Source organism: Aquarana catesbeiana, linkage group LG06 (genome assembly GCF_042186555.1).
Source record: "Aquarana catesbeiana isolate 2022-GZ linkage group LG06, ASM4218655v1, whole genome shotgun sequence".
In the NCBI taxonomy this organism is placed as follows: Eukaryota; Metazoa; Chordata; class Amphibia; order Anura; family Ranidae; genus Aquarana; species Aquarana catesbeiana.
The window spans coordinates 392,858,948-392,884,772 of record NC_133329.1 but is presented as its reverse complement, the minus strand read 5'-3'; the positions used below and the strand labels follow the sequence as shown (position 1 = coordinate 392,884,772).

The 25,825-nt window shown below is 44.5% G+C and overlaps 1 protein-coding gene across 1 annotated transcript in view; it reads right to left on the bottom strand.

Annotated features, from left to right (window-relative positions):
- Window positions 1-2,141: 2,141 nt before the first annotated feature.
- Window positions 2,142-25,825, bottom strand: part of LOC141147196 (sterol 26-hydroxylase, mitochondrial-like) — a 48,149-nt gene continuing 24,465 nt past the window's right edge. Inside the window, exons 2-9 of the mRNA XM_073634350.1 lie at window positions 23,202-23,392; window positions 20,122-20,321; window positions 18,463-18,660; window positions 17,220-17,383; window positions 16,049-16,215; window positions 9,559-9,640; window positions 5,961-6,161; window positions 2,142-2,884 (exon numbers count right to left, since the gene is read on the bottom strand). Of these exons, the coding sequence (XP_073490451.1) occupies window positions 2,762-2,884; window positions 5,961-6,161; window positions 9,559-9,640; window positions 16,049-16,215; window positions 17,220-17,383; window positions 18,463-18,660; window positions 20,122-20,321; window positions 23,202-23,392 (1,326 nt within the window). The 3' untranslated portion in view covers window positions 2,142-2,761. The remainder of the gene's footprint in view (window positions 2,885-5,960; window positions 6,162-9,558; window positions 9,641-16,048; window positions 16,216-17,219; window positions 17,384-18,462; window positions 18,661-20,121; window positions 20,322-23,201; window positions 23,393-25,825) is intronic.

Sequence of the window (25,825 nt, the reverse complement as noted above, 5' to 3'; positions counted from 1 at the left end):
ACTGGCAGACAGAGCTATAATGTTATGGTGCATGGGCTGATTAGGGTGTGCCCAGGCACATCTGATCCACCCTATGTTATGTGTAAAGGGACCCTAAAAGTGCAGCCCAAGAACAGGCACCGCTGCATTTACCATTGTTATACAGAATACCCTCCTTAGTGTTCCTCAATGGAACTAGTTTCACTTTGTTACTGGTGCCTTCCCAAAACCAACGTTCAGCTAACATGCAAAATCCATCAGTAGCAAAAAAAGGTCAGTTTTATAGGAGAGTGGAATGACAGTGTCCTGTTCTCACACACCTTCTATAGCAAAGTGAAATTAGTTTCAGAAAGACACACAAGTTTCTTTGTGGGGCTCTTGGGGGGTTTAAATAAGGGTTTACAGGTTTTTATAATGGAGTGAATTGTGAGTTAAAAGTTCCATACAGTGACTGACAACATGCAATAACCCCTACCGCAGGCTTTCTCAACCTTTTATCCCTAGAGGAACCCCAACAATAATTTTCAAGTCTCGATGAACCCTTACTAAAACCAATTCATCAGGGGTCAATAGAACAATGCCCCTTATACTGGTGGTCAATAGGAAGAATGTTCTTCTTAAAATGGTGCTCAGAATGCCACCCTTAAAGACAGCTAAAAATATATTAGGTGGCTTTGCTAAGTGATGCTGAACCTTGAACTCTGTAGGCACCATCAAAAAGGTGGTTTATCCTTTTCTATCATCCAGAAAGAATTCCACATTCCTCCTACTGACTTCTACCAATACGCACAAATCAAACATGGCCTACACAAATGGCCAAACATCCCTCAAATCATACACGCATCAGCATGGTCCTTTCTGTCATCACCTGCTTCCAAAGGGAATCACACTATTCTATAACATCTTCCAACAAAAACAAACCTTTGTTAAATCGCCTTCACACATCCAATGGGAAACTGACTTGCAACAATCTTTCACAACTCTTCAGTGGCACAAGGCTTGTAAAATTACACAAAAAGCCTCAAAATGTTCCACTCATATTAACCATCAGTTAAAATAACTCTTCGATGGTACTTCACCCCCCGCCACAATATCTAGATTCAACCCTCAACTTCCAGATAGTTGTTGGAGATATTGCGGACTACGAGGAGACCTCCTACAGGTTATGTGGAAATGCCCCAAACTGCTCCTATATTGGAGAAATGTATTTATCATCTCCGACATGTCTCAACAACAGGTCCTACCGAATCCGGCCCTGGCAATCCTCTCCCTTGGCATAGACCCGTTTCCCCCACACATTGCAACATACAATCGTTCACCTACTTCTAGCTGGGAGATTGATGCTCAGTAGAAATTGGAAAAACACTGTTCCTCCCACAATAGCTGATGTTATAGACTCAACCCACTTACACTGCACATACGAGCGGATGATGGCGTCCTCCACAGGGAGTCTCCACATCTTCCTCAACAGCTGGTCGCCTTGGCTTTCCTGGTACACAAAAACTGAATTGATACCTTCTCCCCAAGTGTGTACAACCAACTCAGACTCACCATGAGGTGGTCGCGCTCCTTCTCGGACACAGATTGCTCCCATTGGGGTGTCGGAGGGGAGCGGGGTCAAAATCTACTACTACTGACTAGCCCTACCATCTTCTATAATAAAAAGGTGGACACACATCCGAAACAATCATCCAAGGAATGGATATAGAGGTTTGATGCATGGTCTCCCGGCATTGTTTTGTACTCCTCCTTTGCCGAATCCTGTTACTGTGTAAATGATATACGACTGTTATACTCACATTCACATTTCTGCTTTTATTTTTGATCTTATTGTATTAAAATACCATGGAGGAACCCCGGTTGAGAATGGCTACCCTACCCATTCATTTCTGAACTTATTTGTTTCAGTTTCTTTGTATGTATGGATTGCATGAACATTTCATGCCAATAGCATCTTTACTCTTTTTATGTATGTATGTATATATATTTTAGAAAAAATTATAAATATATAAATTTTATATAAAAAAAATATTATTATATATATATATAATTTTTTCACCATTCTTGTTATAAATATAGAACATACATAAAATCATTTTTTTACAGATATATAAAGAAGCCTTAATTAGAAGTTGATTTATGATGTTAAGGAGTCAATAAAATGTATGCACATATTTATTTATTACAGGTACTTATTTACTGTATATACACACACACACACACACACACACATATAGGTCATTGTTTCAGAAACATGTTAAAGTTCATCTCCAGACCCCTTGCCGTGGGAGTGGAGGATTGGGTTATCAAGAGTGCTTTTGCTCTCCCTTGGACTAAATGAGCAGTGCCGTCTAATCCACAGCCAGACCCCCCCCCCCAATTCCCCAGGAATCTTCTGTGGCCCACCTGTTGGGTTATACTTTGGCACCACCTGGTATGGCCTCTCCTTCCCCCTACTACAATAATGGTCCCATTTAGCGATGAGCAGCCCCACCGACAAAAGACGAAGCTCGACATTTCTACAGAAGTCTAAATTTGCATCTCTGGGAGAAACCAACAAAGAGTTGGTTTCTTTATATGGATGATATACTATAACCTTTTAGTAAAAAACACATCCTGGGTTATTGTAATGTTTACCATTAGGGAACTTCATATTTTCAGGACTATAATACAGATGTGACTTGGAGTTCTGCCCTCTAGTGGTTGTTTGTAGGTTTGTCAGAACAAGTGTTGGGATTACAGGAGGAGTCACGCTGAGGGCCATTTGGTTTCAGTTCGTACACTAAGCAGATTTCCTCTCCAAGAACCTCAGGTTTATGGGCCGGTTTGCAGATAGGACGATACGAGCAATTGTTTTGACATCTCCCAGTTTGGGATCAGGTTTAACCTCAAACATCCGGATTATCTGTAAGAGAGGAAACCAAGAGGTTAAAAACGGGGATTCCAGCTTATTTTAGAATCTCTTCAAATACAATGCTGTCCAAACCTTATTTTTAGAATGTATCTATGTTTAAGCCCAAGAACTCCCCTCTTCCACCGGAGGCCTTTTGTTGCATTACATTATTTTTTAGACTTACATTTTTGGGAGGTCTTCAAACCAGTCATGTGATGCTCAGGGTCATCCTAGGTAGGGTTGTCCCCTGTCCAGGGTTCACCCGGACAGTTTGGGTTTGGAATCATGTGTCCGGGTTTCAGACTGTCTGAAACCCGGACACATTATTTAGATTGGACTATGGCTTCCCAGCAGGGTTGCTGGCTGCAGTTGTCTAAGCTTAGAGTGTCTGTTACACTCTTTCACACTGCCCAAAGCCAACACTAACAACCCCCCCCACTTACAGATGGGAGAGGAGAGAGGGCTCGACCTGCACCTCTGCCCCCCACCCCTCTGTGTCTGCCCACATTCCAATCCCTGGCGCTGTGCCTCAGAAAAGGAAAGTTGGGGCCGGAAATTTGAAGTCCATCAGCCTCAGATACATCTGGATGAGAGGTGCCAAGGGGTGAGTGAGCTCACCATCCATCCCTGTCTGTGACTGAAGTCTCCCACTTCTCTCTCCCGCATCTGAGTAAGTACACTAAGGCAAATCAGGGTTCTCAGAGCACCCCTTGCATCAGAGTTCCCCTTTACACCAGAGACCACAGTGCTTCCCCTTACATCAGAGTTCCCCCTTAAATCCGAGTTCCCAGATCATCCCTTATGTTAGAGTCCCCAGAGTTCTCCCTTACATCAGAGTCTGCAGAGTCCCCCTCATGCCCTGTACACACGATAGGATTTCCGACAACAAAATCCATGGATTTTTTCCGACGGATGTTGGCTCAAAACTTGTCTTGCATACACACGGTCGCACAAAGTTGGTCGGAAATTCTGAACGTCAAGAACGCGGTGACGTACAACACGTAAGACGAGGCGAGAAAAATTAAATTCAATAGCCAGTGCGGCTCTTCTGCTTGATTCCAAGCATGCGTGGCACTTTGTGCGTCGGAATTGTGTACACACGATCGGAATTTTCCGACAAAATTCCGAAAATTTTATATCCTGCTCTCAAACTTTGAGTGTCGGAAATTCCTATGGAAAATGTGATGGAGCCTACACACGGTCGGAATTTCCGACAACAAGGTCCCATCACACATTTTCCGTCGGAAAATCCGACCGTGTGTACGGGGCATTACAGTGAAAGGGAACTCTGCGAGTTCAGATGTAAAAGGGGAACTCTGTGGACTCTGATGTAAAGGGGGACTCTTGTTATTAACTTTATACGATTAGAAATGTTATTTAATTGCAAAATATATGTATAGTTTATACTATAAAAAAAAAAAAAAATTGCAGTGCGCCGCTAAAGTGTTTGGGTTTGACTTGAAGAAAAGGTGGCGACCCTAATCCTAGGATGCTCTACTGGTGGTGGGCGGTCACACAGTGAGTGGGGGGGTTAGTCCAGCGTCCCCTGCACTCACAGTATGTCCTCAATCTTCTAGGTTGAATGACGCGAGAACTGAGGACATCTAGGTGGGCAAAATGATTTACTGAGCACCAGAGAGGAGTATTGCAACTGCTTTTTTATTTTTACCGCCACTGGGGGGAATTTTTAAAACAAACAAACAAAAAAAAAAAAACGCTTATTGTTGGGCTTTAAGACTATTAGAGCTCATTTACATTTGTGTTAGCCCTCTCAAGAGGGGCACTATGTACCTCTTACTCATTCACATAGAGGTGGGGCAGTATGTGGGCGACTCATTATTAGGGAGGGATTCCAGATTCTGATAAGCCCCTTGCCCGCAGCTTCTACCCCCCCCCCCCCCACAACCACAGGGCTAGGGTTGTGGGTATGAGGCCCTCATCAACTTGCAACAGCAAGGTATCCCCCATGTTGAGGGTATGTGCCTTGGTATCGCTCAAGGAAGATGGGCGCACGAGTGACTTCACTGGTCAAGGACTCAGGAGTAACTGGACCTGCTGCTGTTTTTAACCACGACTGATGGCGGGAAGTTGTCACGTATAATCCAGCGGATCCATAAGGATTCCAATAGGTTTTTTTTTTTCTCTTGTTGAAGCAAGTGATTAAAGCCAGAGGTTTTAAAAGGCCCTGAGCTCCCCCAATTGTGTGACAATAGCGAATGAAAATTCGCTATTGTCACACCGATTCTCCTCCCGGGCCAATCCGGAGACCCGTCACCCGATTGGCTGAAAGGACAGGTGATCCTATTGGATGCCTAGGAGGAGAAGGGAGGAGACGCATGGCGGAAGCCACTGTGATGCATAGGAGGAGAAACCATGGAAGCCGCCACCGCACGTAGGAGCGCTACCTGCCCACGACCTAGATGGGGTAAGTGCGGGGCTGGATGACCGATCACGCGGAAAGGGGGGGTTTGCAGGTGACCTGACCGGGTGAGGGGTGGCGAGGGTTGCCGGCCGACCAGGGGGGGTAGTTGTTTGCTGCCCCCCCCAGAAAAAAACACCAGCCCTCACTGGTATAATCATAGTAATATTGTTAGCGGCTGAATAGGTAAATGTTTTGGCTTTCATCTGAACACCCAAAGTTCAGGACTGAACATTAAAGCCCATCTCTGGGCGCTGTATGGTTAAATGTTAGTTTTTGTCTAGGGGAGAGGACAAGGAAGATATACTTACCCAATCCTCCCAGCACAAGATCGGTCCAGCACCCCCTGGCTCCAGCGGTCTTGATTATTGGACTGTTCCTGAAAAATCAAGCCCAGAGCAGGCTCCATAGACCAGGAACAACCCACCACTGGACCGTGGGGGGAGCACAATTTTCCTGGGAAACAAAGGATCAGGTGAGTGTAAGCTTTCTCCTCACCCCTAGATGAAATGAGCAGTTGACACATGGAGTGCGGGCGCCCAACTATCTCGGTGGATCTCTCTCGTAGACTTTTTATGCGTCAATAAAATACCCCACATGAGGCTGTTGCTTCCCATTCTCTCCCTCCGTGAAGATCCAGCTTTTGCTCCTTTTTCTTTGCACACTTACCCGTGAAAGTGCCAGGTGCATCTCCAGCTCAGCAATCCTCTTGCCCGCACAGGCTCGCACCCCGTAGCCAAAAGGAATGGAACAGAACGGGTGGTGGGTCATCCCTTCGTCCCGTAGCCACCGCTGAGCACAAAACTTCCCTGGATCTGGGAATTGGGCTTCATCCCTGGAGATGGCGTAATGGTTTAAGACGAAGAGAGTCTGAAAGTAGAAGAAGAAGAGACATAACCAGTGCTCCTTTCCTGTATACATCTACACACTACACTACACATCAAACACCCAACAGATACAACAGGAGCAGCGGCTACTGACCAGACTCATATCATTCTCTACTTCTCACTTCACCAACCGAACCCGGATCCTAATTCTCTCCTCAATGTGAGATACACTGTTATGCTTTTTGTAGCGCTCACCCCTGTAATGGCAGCTGGTGTATGTTCCTGGGTCTTTTCTCTCTGTATAGCAGCAGCCAGACACACAGAAACGTCCACACCTCAAGAAATTGTCTAGGGGTTTCCTTTTAGAAGTTTATTGCAGATCAACTTATATGGAGATTATGGAGCTGTGGGGGACTCCAGAACACTTCAAAGTTTTGAGGACACTATCCTCCTTAGAAGCAGCTTCTTAACACAGTCCTCCAAGTGTTGGGACATGACATGGGCAGAACTGGTACACCATTTGCAATGTTCCATGCCAGGCAAGCCTTAAACTGAGCATGCAGGGGTTAACACAGCACAGTCATAAAGTTCTTCTCTCCCTAGGTCTGTACCCACAGAGCCACCTGGGCTTGGATTTCTCCCTCAGACTCAAGCAGGAAGACTTCTCTGTAGCACTTCCAGATAAGGTCCTTAGCGGCACCCCTCTTTGGCTCCCAATAGACTTGTAGAAGGATAGCTCCCCCCCAGCTAAGCACAACTGGGACCTTGATGAGCTAGGCAGTATCTGTAGCAGAATGACCAGGGAGGGCTGCCAGGCCTTCTGTCTGGGAACTTCTCCTCTTGGAAAAAGTACCCTGCTTTCCCAGACTATGCAGTCCCCAACCACCATCTGGGCACATCTCCCCAAGGATTGGCCGGGGGCTGCATAAATATTCAAACTGGAAATCTGATCTCCCATCCACTATGTTCTAGAAAACTCGAGAAAACAGGAAAGCAGTCAAACCAGCAGCCTGCAGAGCCCAGAGCAGCCCAAAGTAATCACACACAGCTCTAATGATTACAGGAGAGCCACAAGACTAAAATTTGACTAACCAAATCTTATCAACCCATCCAGGAGTGTGCTACACTTTATTAATAAATCAGGAAAAAAAAAAAAAAATGAGCCTCACGGTTGGAGTTTTGTAGCAACAACGTATCACCAAAGGTGTGTTTCACATTTTGCAAAAAAAAAAAAACCCAAAACAAATGCAACCAATAAAAAAAAAAAAAAAAAAAAAAAAAAAAAAAGAAGTGCATTTCTTACATTTTTTGCATTAAAGACTGCAGAACATTATAACCGCAATCAGTGCATTGCAAGAGGCTCCTGAATTTGCTTACATCCCTGCCCCAGGTCCATTCCGAGGTAAGGACCTTCTGGAACTGGAGGAAGTACACAGTGGACCATGAGCATGGTGACTTGTGTCAGTGCAATTTACAAGCCCCTTGCCATGGTGGCAGATGGGACTTGTAGTCTTCCCATTCCCTGTGAATGAATCTGTAAATGGATGACTCGGCTGTATGGGTGGAGCCATGCACAACTGTAACCAAATTCAAACAAATACTGGATGCTCCCAAAAGAGGCACCCCATGGTTCAGGGAAGTGTGTGTGAGGAGGGTGGTGGTGTGGGGGTTAGGGAACATGACCATGCCTCTTTAAGGTGGACTATGTCTTTACGCCCAGTTCCAATGCCATCGTTACCCTTCCCCTCCCCCATGCCCTGCAGCCCTCCACACACCTAGGTTTTTATCATTTTTTTGGCATACATACCTTAGATCCAGACATCTTCTGGCTGGCGACTTGAAGAGAGGGGTTCTGTCTGCTGCATACAGGGCCGCCAGTAAGGGGATACCACTGGGCCTCCTATACAGGGCCCAGGCCCCATCAGTTCAGCAGGGGGGGCCCAGGCAGAAGGAGGAATTGGATAATGTACAGGAAGGGGTGATCGGTGCATTGACTAAAGGACCTGATCGCCTGTAGGACTATAGGACATCTGAAAGCCAGCTTCTCTTCCTCTTCCTCCCGCCAGCTTTCAGCTGCTGCAGGGAGAGCTATATAGGTGATTGGTTCCTGTAATTGCCCAACCGCCACTACAATCACACCCTCCTGTCCACTATCAAACCCCCCCCTGTTGCCCTTGCCCCTCTGTGTGACATTTCCCCACTGCTCTTCTGTTTTCCCTCCTCTCCTCTCCCACCAGCTTGCAGCTGCTGCAGGGGGAGCCACAGGGGCATCAGTTCTAGTACTTGCCACCCCCCCCCCCCCCACTCCAACCCTGTCAAAGAACCAATTTTCCTGTGCTGCCTGGCCCCCCCCTGTGTGCCCCTCCCACAGTGCTGCTAGCTTCCCTCCCTCCTGCCGGCTGCTGCAGGCACACAGGGGGATCATTTCAGTAATGAGAGCGAGGGAAAGGGGTCGGTATATATGTTATTTACCAATCACTCACTGTGTTCTTTCATAACTGAAGCACAGTAGAAGAAAAAGAAAAAAAAACAAAAAACAAAACAACAACAAGTATCCAAGAGGTGCAGGGATTTTGATGTGAGGGCATACAAAGTAATGAAAGGACTAAAAACCATTCGGAGAGCTCACTGGCTCAGGTTAGGCTGCTAACAACAGAAAGGACTACCCTCCAGTGGATACCTAGCCGGCTATTAGCAAAAAACATACACCGATCACAGACCAAATGATAAAAAAAAAAAAAAAAAAAAAAACCTAATGCGTTTCGGGGTCGGAAAACCCTCCTGCTTCTTCGGGGCTCCAGTTAAAATAAGAGACTTGATTAGACTTAAAATTGAGCTTTGCTGAGTGAATCTGTTTAGGGAAGTTAATTGCTGGACTGGGGGATTTAGCATCTGTGTGTGCAATTAAGATAGCAAGGTAGAGTATTTTATGCCCCCCCCCCGAAATGCATTGATTGGTTTACGCAAAAAAAAAAAAAAATCTATGCATTTCGGGGGTCATAAAACGATCTACCTTGCTATCTTAATTGCACACACAGATGCTAAATTCCCCCAGTCCAGCAATTAACTTCCCTAAACAGATTCACTCAGCAAAGCTCAATTTTAAGTCTAATCAAGTCTCTTATTTTAACTGGAGCCCCGAAGAAGCAGGAGGGTTTTCCGACCCCGAAACGCATTAGCTGTTTTTTTTTTTTTTACTGCAAACCAATAAATTATTTGAACTCTTATGATTTGTTCTGGCACACCTTCCATTGGTGTATATTTTTTCCATTATAGCATCATGTCAGATACTGCAGTCCTGCACAAAAGCTGCACAACGATCCTATTACATATGACCGATGGATTATACAGAACTCGCACACCGGGGACGTTTCTGGTGCTCGTACAGTTGCAGTGTGTTCTGGGTATTTTTATGGTTTATGAATTATTCCAGCACTCACCCTCTTGGGGAATTTGAAACCTTCAATGATCACCTCTTTGTCAGTGATGATTCTTGCGTTAGTCGGAACAACAGGATACATCCTGTGGATAGGAGGAAGAGAAGTGTCAATGGTACCAGCAGAAGCTGCATAGTGGGAGTAGGACAGAGATGATTTAAAAGGGGTACATTTCTCCATGTTTTATCCCTTTGAAAATGCTGCAAGTACAGAAAAATACCCGCCAGTCTGCCAGAAATCCAGTGAGCCCCCGACTTCCTGCAGTAAGCAGACAACACTGCCTCTAATGCATTGAAGTTCCAAGCATTATCTCACGCGGTTGGATGTTTTTCACTGTTGGACAGCAAAACACCTCCCCATCTCACCTAATCCCATAACATTGGGGGGAGGTGTTCTGTAGTGCCACAGGGCAGAAATGGGCAGGGATGAGAATGCTGCAGAGGCAGCATTGCCACCTCAAACAGGAAATGGTAGCTTTATGGCTGATCAACCAGAATTTTTCTGTACTTGCTGCATTTTTAGGGTGCCCATACACTATACCATTGGTCTCCGAACTGTGGCTCGGGGGCCAGATGCGGCCCTTTGCTTGCTTTTCATCCAGCCCTTGAGACACGGTTTCATCCACCGATACCAACAATGGGGCATAGTTGCCCCCACTGACACCAATGAAGGGACACAATTCCTGCCAATTACACCAACAATGGAACACTATTCCCCCCCCCCCCCCCCCAATGACACCAGCGATAGGGGTACAATTCCTCCCAGTGACACCATTTCTCCCAATGACACCAATGATGGGGCACGATTACTTCCACTGAAACAAATTATAGGGCATTATTTTTTCCCACGGATGTTGGGATCTTTTCTACTCCCAATGGCCGCAGTCTGCCACCCTCCCCCCTAAAGTTTTAAAGGACAGTAAACTAGCTATTTGTTTAGAAGGAAGGCACAGTACAGGGTGTGCAGGAGGGCACAGTACAGGGTGTGCAGGAGGGCACAGTACAGGGTGTGCAGGAGGGCACAGTACAGGGTGTGCAGGAGGGCACAGTCTAGTGGGGTTAAAAAGGACAAAGTACAGGATGGGCAGGAGGGCACAGCACAGGGGGGTTAAAAAGGACAAAGCACAGGGTGGGCAGGAGGGCACAGCACAGGGCGGGCAGGAGGGCACAGCACAGGGCGGGCAGGAGGGCACAGCACAGGGCGGGCAGGAGGGCACAGCACAGGGGGGTTAAAAAGGACAAAGTACAGGGTGGGCAGAAGGGCACAGCACAGGGCGGGCAGGAGGGCACAGCACAGGGGGGTTAAAAAGGACAAAGTACAGGGTGGGCAGAAGGGCACAGCACAGGGTGGGAGTGGGGGGGTCAGGAAGGCACAGTACAGAGGGGTTAAAAGAACAAACTACAGGGCGGGCAGGATGGTACATTACAGGGGGCAGGAGGACACGGTATACAAATTTACGTAATACTAATACTGCTAATAAATACTTAATTTACAATATACCAAAACTATGTAATAGAAGGACAAACCTAAACAATCCATTTGAATAATTTCCAATCAAGCACGCCCTTGTACTACATAGCTGATGGTAGATCTAAAAGATTTTCTTTTGCACAGGTATACATTGTATATTTTTTTTAAGGAACTTCCAGCTCAGAATCAGCAGTAGAAAACGACAAAAGTATAAACAATATAATGGAGACAACATATGGTAAGGGGATAAAAAAACAAGTCACTATAACAATCACATCTGCGAGAGGAATCACATACAGATAATTGCCAATTAGTGGTATTTGTCAGCTATAGGATCCGAACCACTTGGGTATTATTTAACAAGGAATGTATAGAGCATTTATACTGGGATTAGAAGTAATGATGCCGTCATTTTAGGTGACATCCATATGGCTTGATCTTGCATATTTCTAATAATACATTGAATAAAATGTTTTCAAAGTGTTACAATGTGTTTATATTTATTTATATCTGGCTGATCTCTTTTCCAAGTAAAATAAAAAAATACATATGAATCCTGTACATTTCCTTTAGGGCGGATTCATGCTATTATGCTGCAACAACAAGTGGTAAAGTGCGAGTAAGAAGGCCCATTCACACTACTGCATTGGCTATAGTGCGTGGTAACATAACTGCAACACATGTACTTGCATTGGTGCGATTCAGCGCTATTTATTCTGAATGGCATCCCAACGCTCCTTGTTGAACGTTAGAGCATTAATACAAGTTGCAGCTTGGTACCATTTTTGGGTGCATTTTAGTGCCCCCCCCCCCCCATTCTCATTCTGGTGGCAACCAGAAGGCCCCTTCACACATTACCACAATGGCCCTGAGGTGCTTTTTATTTTGAGCGGCACCCCAGCGCAATAGGGGGAGGAGCTGAGTTGAACAGGATCAGCTGAGCTGCTCAGTCACTGCTGGAAGGGGGAACTGAGCAGCCTAAATCGCTGCTTGGAGGGCAGAGCCAAGCTTCTTCATCACTGCTAAAATGGAGCAGGGGGCAGGGTGAGCTGAGCTTCCAATCATTGCTTAGCAGGGAGGAGCGGGGTTGAGCTGAGCTGCTGAGTCACTGCTGGGAGGAGGAACTGAGCAGCCAAGTCACTGCTTGCAGAGCAGAGCTAAGCTTCTGATTCACTACTAAAAAGGGGGAAGGGGGCAGATGACATTGTTCTCATTTAAGTCTGTAAAAAACATATTGATGCCAGGGCTGGATTTCCCAATAGGCACTGTAGGTATGGGCCTACAGCAGTGGGGGGCACGGCACAGAAGCCCCTCACACCCCCCCCCGGTCAGCCGGCCAGGCCACATCCCCCCGTCAGTCCCCACTTACCCAACCTCGTTCCGGGTTCCGGTGGCTGCTCCCGGCTGTCTCAGTTCCCCAAAGTCTCCTCCCTCCTCCTCCTGGTGGCCAATCTAATCAGATCTCCTTTCAGTCAATTCGAGTGAGGGGTCTTATGACCTAGTATATAAAAAAGCTCAAGCGCTGACGTGGTTGCAATTTTACTACTATAAGAACCAAATGGTTAATATGAGATGACCAAATAATATAGCTGCAACTAAGTGAGTAATATGATCAATAAATAGTAAAAATGGTCAGTTGCGCTCATATTATCCTCATATTCCCATAAGAAATGAAGGGTAAAAATATGCTTCTAATAGTAACACTAAATTCCCATAAGAATGGTAAAAATAAGAGGTAAAATTCCACTTCTAATGATAACAGTGAATATTCATTAATAAATAAAATTCAACTAAACTAATCCCACCATAATACATAAATGTGCTCATAAAAAAAAACGCACAGTAATAAACCTTGCTGTGTATATGCTTTAAAACAGCTATAAGCTCCTTACAATAAATATGTTAAGTGAAATCTAATTAAATAAAACAAGTAAAATCTGATTATATATATCGTGCTTCCATGAGATTTCTCCAAAAATATAAATACAAATGTGCAAAAAGGATATATACAAAAATCCTCCTTTTCCTACAAATCCTTCATGTGAAGTGTGGATAATTCATCAAGTGTTATATAATTAATTAAACAAAACAGTGTCAATTAACTCATGACAATGTTAAAACAAAAGTTGAAATGAAAGTGAAAAAAGTGTCAAGAATAAAACGTTACTTTTTACTCCTTGCGCTTCTTCTTCAGTGTTAATCACTACTCCACTCAGATTCCGGACATATGGGGAGAGAAATTAACAATCCATTGCGCAGAGATTAAAAGATTCATTGGATACTATAATTAAGATAGGGTTGTTACACTCACAGACTCTTTCTGGATGGGATCGCTTTTTATATTGATCAGGCTGCAAACAAGAGCTCAGCGCCACAGCTCTACCTCCACCGCCGCCAACTCACACACTGCAGATGCTGGACGTCACAGGCTCCTCCTACATGTTACGTCACATTTTTATTTTTGGAGAAATCTCATGGAAGCACGATATATATATAATCAGATTTTACTTATTTTATTTAATTAGATTTCACTTAACATATTTATTGTAAGGAGCTTATAGCTGTTTTAAAGCATATACACAGCAAGGTTTATTACTGTGCGTTTTTTTATGAGCACATTTATGTATTATGGTGGGATTAGTTTAGTTGAATTTTATTTATTAATGAATATTCACTGTTCTCATTAGAAGTGGAATTTTACCTCTTATTTTTACCATTCTTATTTTTACCATTCTTATGGGAATTTAGTGTTACTATTAGGCTATGTTTCCACTAGTGCGACTTTTCATGCGACTTGGGACTGAAAAGTCGCATGACAAATTGTATCCCATGATTTCCAATGAGTACCGTTCATATTTGCGCGACTTCAAGTCGCAGAGACTTCAAAGTAGGCCCTGCACTACTTTGGTCCCACTTTGATGCGACTTGAGGTCCATAGATACAGGCATTGCTTCAAATCGCGGTAAAAAGTCGCGGTAAAGTCGCGCGACTTTGGGGACGCAATAGTGGAAACATAGCCTTAGAAGCATATTTTTACCCTTCATTTCTTATGGGAATATGAGGATAATATGAGCGAAACTGACCATTTTTACTATTTATTGATCTTATGACCTGCTTCCTGATTGGCCGGGAGAACAATCAGCGTTACAATAGCGAATATTCGTTCGCCATTGTCACACAACGGTGGGCCCACCCTTTTTTTGAAGCCTATTACATTATAATACTATATTATACGTGCTTCAAACCCCACCCCCCCCATTGTAATCCATGCGCCCGGCATGTAGATCAGGGGCTGAACGCATGAATGGGGGGGCCGTGCCCATGCACCCCTAATAGACGGGCCGCCACTGGTCTACAGGCACCCTTCCTAGAGGTTCACCTGTCTGTAGATGGCTGGACCCAGGGGGGGGGGGTGCTGGGGTGGTCTGCACCCCCCAGATTTCAGTTGTGCCCCCCCAGGCTGGCTCCTCCATGAGCATTGTACCCACTGCAAGTCCGGACAGGAGAAGTGTCAGCAAGAAGAGCGTTGGGTGGAGGGGTGGGCTTTCTGTGCTCCTGTCAGTGGATCGATCCTCCATACAGCAGATTACACAGGATCCTCTTAGATCGGACGGTACGAGGCTCCGCTTTACTCCACACCTCCTCTTTACTTCTGTATGATTGGAGGGGGGGGGGGGGGGGGGATTTGTGCTAGAAGGTGCAATGGGAGGGGGGCGGGGGCATATCTGTTAGAGGGAGAATTAGGGGAGATTTGTGCTAGGCGGGGAGAATTGGGGGGCGGGGGCAGGATTTTGTGCTGGGAAGGGCGATTTGGAGGGGGTTGTGCTAAGAGGACAGATTTGAAGGGATTTGTGCTGGGGGGGGGGGGGGGATTCATACTAGGAGGGGGATTTGGGGGATGAATGTGTGCTGGAAGGGGGGATTTGGGGGAGAATTTGTACTACGAAGGGGGATCTGTAGGGAGAGGATTTGTACTAAGAGGGGGAATTTGAGGGGAGAACTTACATTAGAAGCGGGGATTTGAGGGGAGGATTTACGCTAGGAGGGGGGATTTGGAAGGAAAGAGAATGAGTGGTGGGAGGGGCGATTTGTGGCTGATTGGGGGGGGGGGATTTAAGATAGAAGGTGGGATTGGGGGGCAAAGATATGTGCTGGGAGGGAGATTTGGACTGTAAGAATGGGGAATTTGTGCATTTTGGTTTAGGGAGAATTTTAACTTAGGGCTGAGCATTTACTTTTTTTTTTGTGGGGGGGGGGTGCGCTACAGAATCCTGCTCCTGAGATGAAAATCCAGCCCTGATTGCTGATTGTTGCACTTCAGTTTAAAGTAGTAAACCTGACACCAAAAATTTAATAAATTTCAGCTTACGAATCATTAGATGTGGTGGCTGCATTAGTTTTCTCCCCCCCCCCCTCTGTTTTCACCTTGTGATCTGCCCAGTAACACACCTCCTGTGTCGGAGCGCCCCCACTCTGACTGAACGAGCAACAGAGGCACCTTTGAACAGCAGCATTGTCAGTCTTGGGGGGGAAGGGGGGGGGGGGGAGTGTTAGATGTACTAGCAGATTTAGCTACACAAAAGAAACTGAAGCCAAATTCCAGCACACACTTTCTAAGCAGTTGCAGTTTTTGTTTTCATCTTTTGGGATGAAGGTTTTACACAAATATAGAATAGCTGATCATTGTAAGCACCCCTGCCAGTGTTAAATAGTTTCTCTCAAATCTGTAACTGCTACATCTGAAAGACAGCAGACTTGCTGGCTGAATCACCACATGAAATTAAAAAGGTTTAAAAGCCTAAAAACAAAACTAATGCAGCCATCACATCTAAGAATTAAACATTTTAGGTTTAATACTGCTTTAAATGCATTGCAGCTTTGCACCTGACTTTGCAAAAGGTTTTAATCTCCAGCACAAAGTGTCCTTGTATAGAAGTAGCAATGTTAGGGGAACTGACAAAGCTGTAAGACTTTTTATAATAATGAGTATGTTGGTTCTCGGTGTACCCGCCCCTGGACTCACCGCAGGGTCTCTTTGATTACCGCCCTCAGCAGGGGCATGTTGGTGATATCGTCTGCGGTGGGTATCCGATCTAAAGGAACTGCCTTAATGACCTCCTGGTGCAGGGCCTCCTGGAGCTGTGGGTCTTTTGCCAGATGATAGAGAGACCAGGTTAATGTGTTGGAGGTCTGCAAAAGGACAGGAAGCAAAAAGAGTTATATGCCGTTTTCTATATAGAAAATTTACCGGTTTGTATCAACAAAACTGTCTACATTCTGATGCAATGCACGAGGGCACGACGCCCAAAAGATTCCCATACCTGGGGGAAGTGACTGATAAAAGGGGTATTCCTCATCCTTTTAGGTTTGTCAGCTACTGTATACAGGCACTTCCTGATTTAAAAGTGATCTCCTGTGCTTCTTTGTTGTTTACTGAGCTCAGTAGCTCAACCCAATATTTACACACATATGTTCAATCAGTTAATGCAAAGGGAGAGGGGGATTTACTAAAATTGGAGCGTGCAAAATCTGGTGCAGCCCTGCTTAGAAGCCAATCAGTTTCCAGGTTTTAATCGTCAAAGCTTAAAAAGGGTTTGCAAACCCTTGTGTTTTTTCACCTTAATGCATCCTATGCATTAAGGTGAAAAAACACCTGGCATAAAAATATGGCAGGGATGGTGGAAGCCCCTCATAATGGTCATGGAGACCCAGGAACTCAGCACAGGGATAGTAAGAACTCCTTATAGTGGTCAGAGCAGGTATGGAGACCAGGGAACTCAGCACAGAGATGGTGGGAACCCCTCATAAAGTGGCATAGCAGGTATGGAGACCCGGGCACTCGGCACAGAGATGGTGGGAACCCCTCAAAGTGGCACAGCAGGTGTACAGAACCAGGGACTCATTACAGTGATCTCACTAATACAGTCCCCAAGAGATAGAAGAGACTGTCAGGTGGTTCTCCAACATCTGGAAGGTTTCCATGATATGATAGTGCCACATAAATAATGTATTGAATTTTATTACTAAGGGCATTTTCACAGCATACAAATCAGCACATAGGAGTTGACAGATGCCGACAATGCTTTTGTGTGCATTTTGTGCTTTTCATTTTTGCTTATATTTTTTAGGTGATCCCTAATTTGCAAATGCTAAAAAAAAAAAAAGCAGCATAAAATAAATAATTGGTTACATACAGTGTCCACGCCGGCCAGCAGCAGCTCAGACACACTGCCATACACCTCGGACATGGTGAGTTTTCCGCTGGACAGCAGGTAGGTCAGGTACTCCCCCTGCACCTCCTCTCCTCTCTCCAGTCTTTCCTGGATCTCATTCATCTTCTTATCTATCATCTTCTTCCCTGTAAACAACCACATAGTCATGATAGCGCCGCCCTGCTGTCCAGATAGAAAACAGAAAGTAAGCTCTGACTACATGGACAGTTCTTATATAGTTATCTCAGTAATTCTAACACGGATTGTCACAATAAATTACAGAAAGATTACTTTCACTGCATTGATAGAACAACGGGCTCCGTATAGGGTAAATTATAGTGTATAGGGTATGGCTGGATGTGGTTGCAGTGCTACTGTGCAGAGTCCATACATACAGAATAAGAACAGATACTGAGATTTACACTCAGCATACAGTAAAGTATAATAAAAGAAGTAGTACTGTGCAATGTAAATGGAATCCAGGGAGATTTGTAGACATGTGCAATTAGTTTAGTTCCGAATTCGTTTAATTTTGACAAATTCGGAAATTCGAAATTTCATCAATTTAAAAATTCGAAAATCCAAGAATAAGAATGAAAATCTGAAAACCCGAAAATCTGAAATAACTAATAATAAATGTTAAATTATAGGTATTGGAATTTCCTTTCAAATTTGGCCGTTAGTGAACGTAACGAGAACGAATTTATCCGAAGTCACAAATTATCTGAAATAATGAATGCCGCATCTAAACAAATGGAACGTAACGATCTAATAATAATAATAATAATAATAATAATAACAATAATAATATTAACACCTTTTTAGTATTATTAATTAGTATCAATTTGCTCCGTCCCACTTGTTTAGATGCGGCATTCATTATTTCAGATAATTTGTGACTTCGGATAAATTCGTTCTCGTTACGTTCACCAACAGCCAAATTTGAAAGGAAAATTCCAATACCTACTGTATATGTTAATAGTTAGTTATTATTTCGAATTTTACTGATTTTCTTTCTTTTCAGAATTTCTCATTTTTAATTTTTGAATTTCCGAATTCCGAAAATCCCCAAAATTTACGAATTTTCGCAAAAAAACGAATGAAACTAACAAATTTTTTGTCAGTGCACGTCTAGAGATTTGCACATGCGGGGTGTTGGGGGTGACAGGGGTCAGAGCAGGGCGACTCCCAGGATTGTAGGACGAGTTGTCATGTCTACACTCACCAAAAGCAAAGATTCTATCCCAGCCATCCAAGTAGTTTTTCCAGTACGGTAGGATTCCTCTGGTCCATTCAGGGAGGTACGTGGAGTAGACAGAATTCCTGAACATCTCAGCGATTGAAGTGATAAAGCTCTGCGTCTCTGGGGGGATTTGCTTATCCAGACAGCCAAGCCGAGTCTCAAACACGATATAGGAGACTCCTAAAAGAGATCATATAGTGTTAGGTCGCCATATGTGTAGATTTTCCAAAGCTATGCAATATGAAGATTGATCTCAGCTATCCAATTAGGGAGGTCCTTGCACTACATACAGTTAATATTGGTAGATCTCAAAGGAGAGATTGTACAATCAGATTGTAACATGCGAGGTGAGATTTAGTATCACAGTGATGCCAGATAACTTCCGCAAAAAAATGCTTAGCCCCGCATCCGTTAAAACTACTGGGATCCTGAGTGCAGTTCCCATAAGGGCTTTGTGATACATATTAAAAGCTGAAGATGAATCTGCTTATATTTTGCATTCCTTGCTTCATTCCTCCCCTTAATCACTTGCCGGCTGCACGCCAATATACGTCGACACAATGGCAGCGGTGGGCTAATGGGCGTACCTGTACGTCCCCGTTAATTGGCGGGGCTAGCGGGCGCACGCCTGCCGCGTACGGTGTGACCATGCCCGCGGGACCCGCGGACTTGTGATCGTGCAATTGAGCCACAGAACGGGGAAGTGCCTATGTAAACAAGGCATTTCCCCACACAGTTAACCCCTTGATCGCCCCCTAGTGTTTAACCCCTTCCCTGCCAATGTCCTTTACACAGAAATCAGTGCATTTTTATAGCACTGATCGCTGTCTAAATGACAATGGTCCAAAAATAGTGTCCAAAATTTCTGATGTATCTGCCATATTGTCGCAGTCACAATAAAAAAATTGCAGCCATTACTAGTAAAAAAAATATATATATATATATATATATATATATATATATATATATATATTATAATAAAAATGCCATAAAACTATCCCCTATTTTGTAGATTCTACAACTTTTGCGCAAACCAATATATGCTTATTGCGATTTTTTTTTACCAAAAATATGTAGAATACATGTCGGCCTAAACTGAGGAAAAAAAAAATGTTTTTTTTTTATATATTTTTGGGGATATTTATTATAGCAAAAAGAAAAAAATATTGCTATTTTTTAAAAATTGACGCTTTTTTTTGTTTATAGCGCAAAAACTAAAAACCGCAGAGGTGATCAAATACCACCAAAAGAAAGCTCTATTTGTGGGAAAAAAGGGTGTCAATGTTGTTTGGGTGCAACGCGCAATTGTCAGTTAAAGCGACGCAGTGCCGAATCCCAAAAAGTGCTCTGGTCAGGAAGGGGGTAAAATCTTCCGGCGCTGAAGCGGTTAAACAAGCTAATAAATAAAAAAATAAAAAAACTGTTTTGTTACATTCATTATTTTAGAGTGGTGATATTACTTGATCTCTGTGCTTCTATAGAAAAACAGCAGACACCCCCAGATAATGTCCACAAATGATGCTGAGCCTCCACAATTGAAACAAATCCAACTAAATGCACAGGGCAGGGACAGTTCGTCTGGAGAGAGAGGAGCTCAATGATACTGGACGTCCTCTAGCCTCATTTGAACAAAATAAATACCTTCCAAAGCAAATCGATAGAACTCATTCGCCACGTCATTGACCATCTCGCCGGAGGGACTCTCTTTCCGCGAATCCTGCAGCCTGACCATGAAATCTGAAACAATGTTGTTGATGCTCCTGGCGTAGCTCTTGGCTTCGGCTGGTTTCAGCATCTTCTTGTTCAGGACGGTGCGCAGGGCGTGCCATTTGTTTCCTTGCCTTGATACGATGAGACTAGTTAGTGGATACTTTTATATTTTAAGATTCAACGCTCCCATCCCAAATCCAACTCTTCCCTGTAAAGCCGGCTGTGAATGTAACTGTTTTTTTTTTTTCGATCAATCCATTTGATTTAAGTTCAATTATGGGGGCCGTGTACAATCTGTCATGTTTGGCCAGGTCAATAATGGCTAGACACCTAAACCCATCATGAAATTTCTTGACTTGAGTAACATTGCTATTAAAACAATGATGTAGTGTATATTCATAGTTTTGTGCACAGAGTGCGCCGGGGATATGCCTGGGCACACCCTAATCACCTAGTGCGCATTAGCATTATCGCTCTGTGTAGCAGCGGGGAGATGGGAAAGATCTCCCTCTTATCGGCTCTGCCCCTTTACTGTGCTGGCCGGAAGATCAATGTGTCTGGGCCATATATGTAGACACACATGCATGTGTTTGGGCTTTGGGGTGCGCACCCTAATGCAATAGGCTGCACACACCTATGTATATATTGTAACACTTTGTTACTTTTGTAATCCCACATGCCTGAGAGTCTATAGGGAAGATAGTGCTACTGCAACATGCATAGCAGCAAACTGGGGAGAGTGGCCAAACTATACTTTTTTTCGGTGGCGTGGTTTGATAGTTAAAGGCCTAGTGGGGATTAAATTATTGTAATATGGCCCCAAAATATACAACATGGACTTGGAAACAAAGACGTACCATAGCACTTAAAGTGATTGTAAAGCTTTGATTATTAAAAAAATAAACATATACTTGCCTCCACTGTGTAGTTCGTTTTGCACAGAGTGGCCCTGAACACAGTCTTCTGGGGTCCCTCGGTGGTTCTCATGGCTCCTCCCTGCATCAGATAACCCCCTAGGCGAAGTGCCCTCCCGGGGGGTCACCTTGCGGGCGTGCTCCTGAGTCCATCATTCGGCGTCCATAGCTGCCGAATGTATGACTCGGCCCTGCCCCCCGGTGCCCACGTCATTGGATTTGATTGACAGCAGCGGGAGCCACTGGCTGCGCTGCTATCAGGTGTTTTTTCACCTTAATGCATACATAGGATGCGAAAAAACAACCCCTTTAATTATGGTGTAGAATAGGTAATTGTGGCAACACACTGGCAATCATGGTAATACAGTGGGGAAAATAATTATTTAATCCCCTGTAAATTTTGTAAGTTTGCCCACTTACAAAAAAAAAAAAAAAAAATGAAGGGTCTATAATTGTTATCACAGGTGTATTTTAAATGATAGAGACAGAATATCAACCAAAAATCCAGAAAAAACACAAAATACAAATGTTATAAAATTAAGTTGCAGTTCAGTGAGTAAACAAAGTATTTGATCCCCAAGCAAAACGTGACTTAGTACTTGGTGGAGAAACCCTTGTTGGCAAGCACAGAGGTCAGACGTTTCTTGTAGTTGGTGACCAGGTTTGCAAACATCTCAGGAGGGATTTTGGTCCCCTTTTCTTTACAGATCTTCTCTAAATCCTTAAAGTTTCTTGGCTGTCACTTGAAGTTTCAGCTCCCTCCATACATTTTCTATAGGATTAAGGTCTGGAGACTGGCTAGGCCACACCACGAGCTTAATGTGCTTCTTCTTGAGCAACTCCTTTGTTGCCTTGGTGGTATGTTTTGGGTCATTGTCATGATGGAAGACCCATCCATGATCCATCTTCAGTGTTCTGGCTGAGGGAAGAAGGTTCTCATCCAAGATTTTACAATACATGGCCCCATCCATAGGCTTTCAATGCGGCAAAGTCGGTCTGTACCTTTAGCAGAAAAACAGCCCTAAAGCACAATGTTTCCACCTCCGTGCTTGACTGTAAAGACGGTGTTCTTAGGGTCATAGTCAGCATTTTTTCTTCCTCCAAACACTACAAGTTAATGCCAAAGAGCTCAACTGTGGTCTCATCTGACCACAGCACTTTTAGATATTCATTGGGAAACATCAGACAGGCCTGTACATGTGCCTTCTTGAAGAGGGGGACCTTGCGGGCGCTGCAGGATATCAATCCATGGTGGTGTATTGTGTTACCAATGGTTTGTTTGGTGACTGTGGTCCCAACTGCCTTGAGATCATTCACAAGCTCCTCCCGTGTAGTTCTGGGCTGATCCCTCACTTTTCTCATGGTCCTCCTTACTCTATGAGGCAAAATCTTGCATTGATCTCCAGACTGAGGGCGATTGATGGTTATTTTGTATTTTTTCCATTTGTGAATTATCGCTCCAACAGTTGTCTCCTTCTCACTGAGCTTCTTACTGATGGTCTTGTAGCCTATTCCAGCCTTGTACTGGTCTACAATCTTGTCCCCGACGTCCTTTGACAGCTCTTTGGTCTTGCCCATGATGGTGTCTTTTATACAAATAACGAGTTATCTTTAGGAGCACCTTCTTAAAATTGACCGGACTAATCTGTGTACCACATGAGCACCTACTGTAGCCAGTCTGTGGGAGCCAGAATTATAGTTGGTTGGTAGGGGATCAAATACTTATTTTACTCACTGAACTGAAACTCCATTTATAACATTTGTATCATGTGTTTTTTTTTTCTGGATTTTTGGTTGACATTTTGTCTCCATTATTTAAAATACACCTATGATAAAAATTATAGACCCTTCATTTCTTTGTAAGTCGGCAAACTTACAAAATCTGCAGGAGATCAAATAATTATTTTCCCCACTGTATATGGGCAAAAAATGGGTAACTTATGATCTATGGGCAATGAACTGACAAATGTGTCAATACATGGGAAATAAACTGACAAAGCCACAATCTACAGTGAATCTGACCCTGTGATACATTACACTAGTATGTCCCCATATAGTGAATCTGACCCCATGGTACCTGATCCTCTATGAACTTACTCAGTGAACGGCCCGTAGGCCAGGTTGCGCAAATCTCGGTGGACCCGCCACAGGTCATACTCATTCCGCAGCGGATATTTGCCCTCCTGTCGCACCACCTTTTCCAAGATGGTCGGGTCGGCTATGCACACCATTTTGTAGTTACCGATTGTCGCTTTCCACCATGGGCCATAGCGCTTTACGTAAATCAGCTTTAAAAAAAAAAAAAAAAAAAACACAACACAAATCATGACTCATAATCTGTACTGAATTGTTAGAATTATGACATTTATTCAATGACAGTGAGAAACAAATAAAACTACCACATTATAGTCCAGTAATACTTTCTCCAATCCTGTAACTGAAGGTCTGTAAATTAGTGTGGACCTGGGTCTGGAGGACATCTGCAGGATCTGGAGCTGGTATGGATATTTGGTTGTAGGATGTCTCTAGGACCTGGGACTGGTATGGATATGCGTCTGGAGAAATAATCTGCAGAAACTGGGACTGGTATGAATATGGGGGTGGAGGAATAGTCTGCTTTACCTGGGCATGAACCTGGAGCTGGAGGATGCCTGCAGGCCCTGGAGCTGGTATAGATATGGGGGTTGGAGGAGGTCTCTAGGACCGGATACTGGTATGGATACGTGGCTGAAGGAATGTTCTGCAGGCCCTGAGGCTGAAAGAATAGTCTGCAGACCCTGGGGCTGAAAGAATAGTGTGACAGACCTAGCCGGGACAGAGGCTTTTGGAGGGGACTGAATGCAAGCCTCTTGCCATCCGATTATGGGCCCTGGCATTTGGGGGAATGGTGCTCTTTTTGAGCTGTATGCTTGGGGACCCTTGAGGTGGCATTACTTTAGATTCAGGTCCATATCCCCCAGGACACACAGACTCTGAGGACCCAAGATGAATGGGAACCCCACTATGATCTGTGCTAGTCAGACTCAATGCTGTATATATGTATATATAATGTGTGCTGCCTCATTGTGTTGTGTACTGTTTGCTGTGCTAGTTTGGGGTGGGGCTGTATTCCAATGTTCTATTGTGTCTGTCTGCCTTGGATCACAGGATGTGCATTTCTATGGAGGGAGAGGGGATTCCTCCAGCAGTTCTCCTTGCTAAGACTGTGTGCTGATGAGACATTGGACACACCTGACCTGTGCGTCTATTGTCATTGGACAGTTTGGCCGCCCGGTTTTCCAAGGGTGGGGAGAAAGTCTCCGAGTTATTTTATCTGTTGTGTCCATGTATGAAAATAAATGAGTTGATTCCTGGTTGACCCTCAAGACAGAGCTTTTTCTCGTATTTGGGGGGAGAGTTATTCGTATGGGGTTCTTGTTTGGCTGATCGGAGTATTCGGTAGCTGCCTTGGTGTTCGGGAAGGGAATGTCCTAAACAACTTTAACCCCTTTCATGCTCGGGGTGTCGTTACAAATAGTCTGCGGGACCTGGGGCTGAAACAATAGCCTGCGGGACCTGGGGCTGAAACAATAGTCTGCGGGACCTGGGGCTGAAACAATAGTCTGCGGGACCTGGGGCTGCAAGAATATGGGACTGGCCTGGAGGAGATCTGCAGGATTTGGGGCTGGTACGGACCTGGGACTATAGATATGGGGCTGGAGGAAAAGTCTGTGGGAGGCTGACCATTGCACCCATCATCTACTGATTGTAGTTGCAATGCTTTCCAAGCTCAATAGCAAAATAAATAATAATTGCACATTTAAATTTGTCAATATGGGTGCATTTTTTATTAATATTTTTTTAAAGCTGGGTTCACACTGGTGCGATCACAGACATTGCATGTGATTTGAACCGCATTGCTGTGCAGATCACATGCGATGTCTGTGCGATGCAAATTCAGACATACAAACTGTATGGCTGAAACCGCATTGCACACGCACCAAAATGGTACAGGACCCTTTTTTTGGTCCGCACTGGAATCGGATCACATGGGTGATCACACCTATGCTATCCGATTTCTGCACCATTTGACAGTTCGCACTGCGATCCGATCTGGGGGTGTCCTTAACTTTGCATTGACACTCGCAGCTGTCAGTGTGAACTGCCGGCAGGTGACATGCGATGCGGGAATCCGCACTGGATTCTCGCCGATTCCTGCATCGCATATATGTGAACCGCGATTAAAATGGGTTTTCAAATTCGCCAAAAAAAAGGTTATCACCTAAACTGAGTCTTTATGGATATCTTTAGAAACCTTACGTTCATAAACAGGGGAAGGTTTACTAAAACTGGAGCACTCAGAATCTGGTGCAGCCGTGGATGGCAGCCAATCAGCTTCTAACTTCAGCTTGTTCAATTAAAAGGGGTTTTAAACTTCGTGTTTTTTCACCCTAATGCATTAAGGCGAAAAAACACCTGGCAGTGACCGGCCCCCCAGCCCCCCCGTTTTACTTAACTAAGCCCTGGAACTTGACCCGGCAGGGACGCGCTGTCTCTCTGCCCGGAGTTCTCGGCTCTTGATTGGATAGATTGATAGCAGCGCAGCCATTGGCTCCGGCTGCTGTCAAAATCCAATGACATGGGCGCCGGGGGGCGGGGCCGAGTCATACATTCGGCGACTATGGACGCCGAATGCTGGACTCGGGAGCGCGCCCGTAAGGTAACCCCCTCGGGAGAGCGCT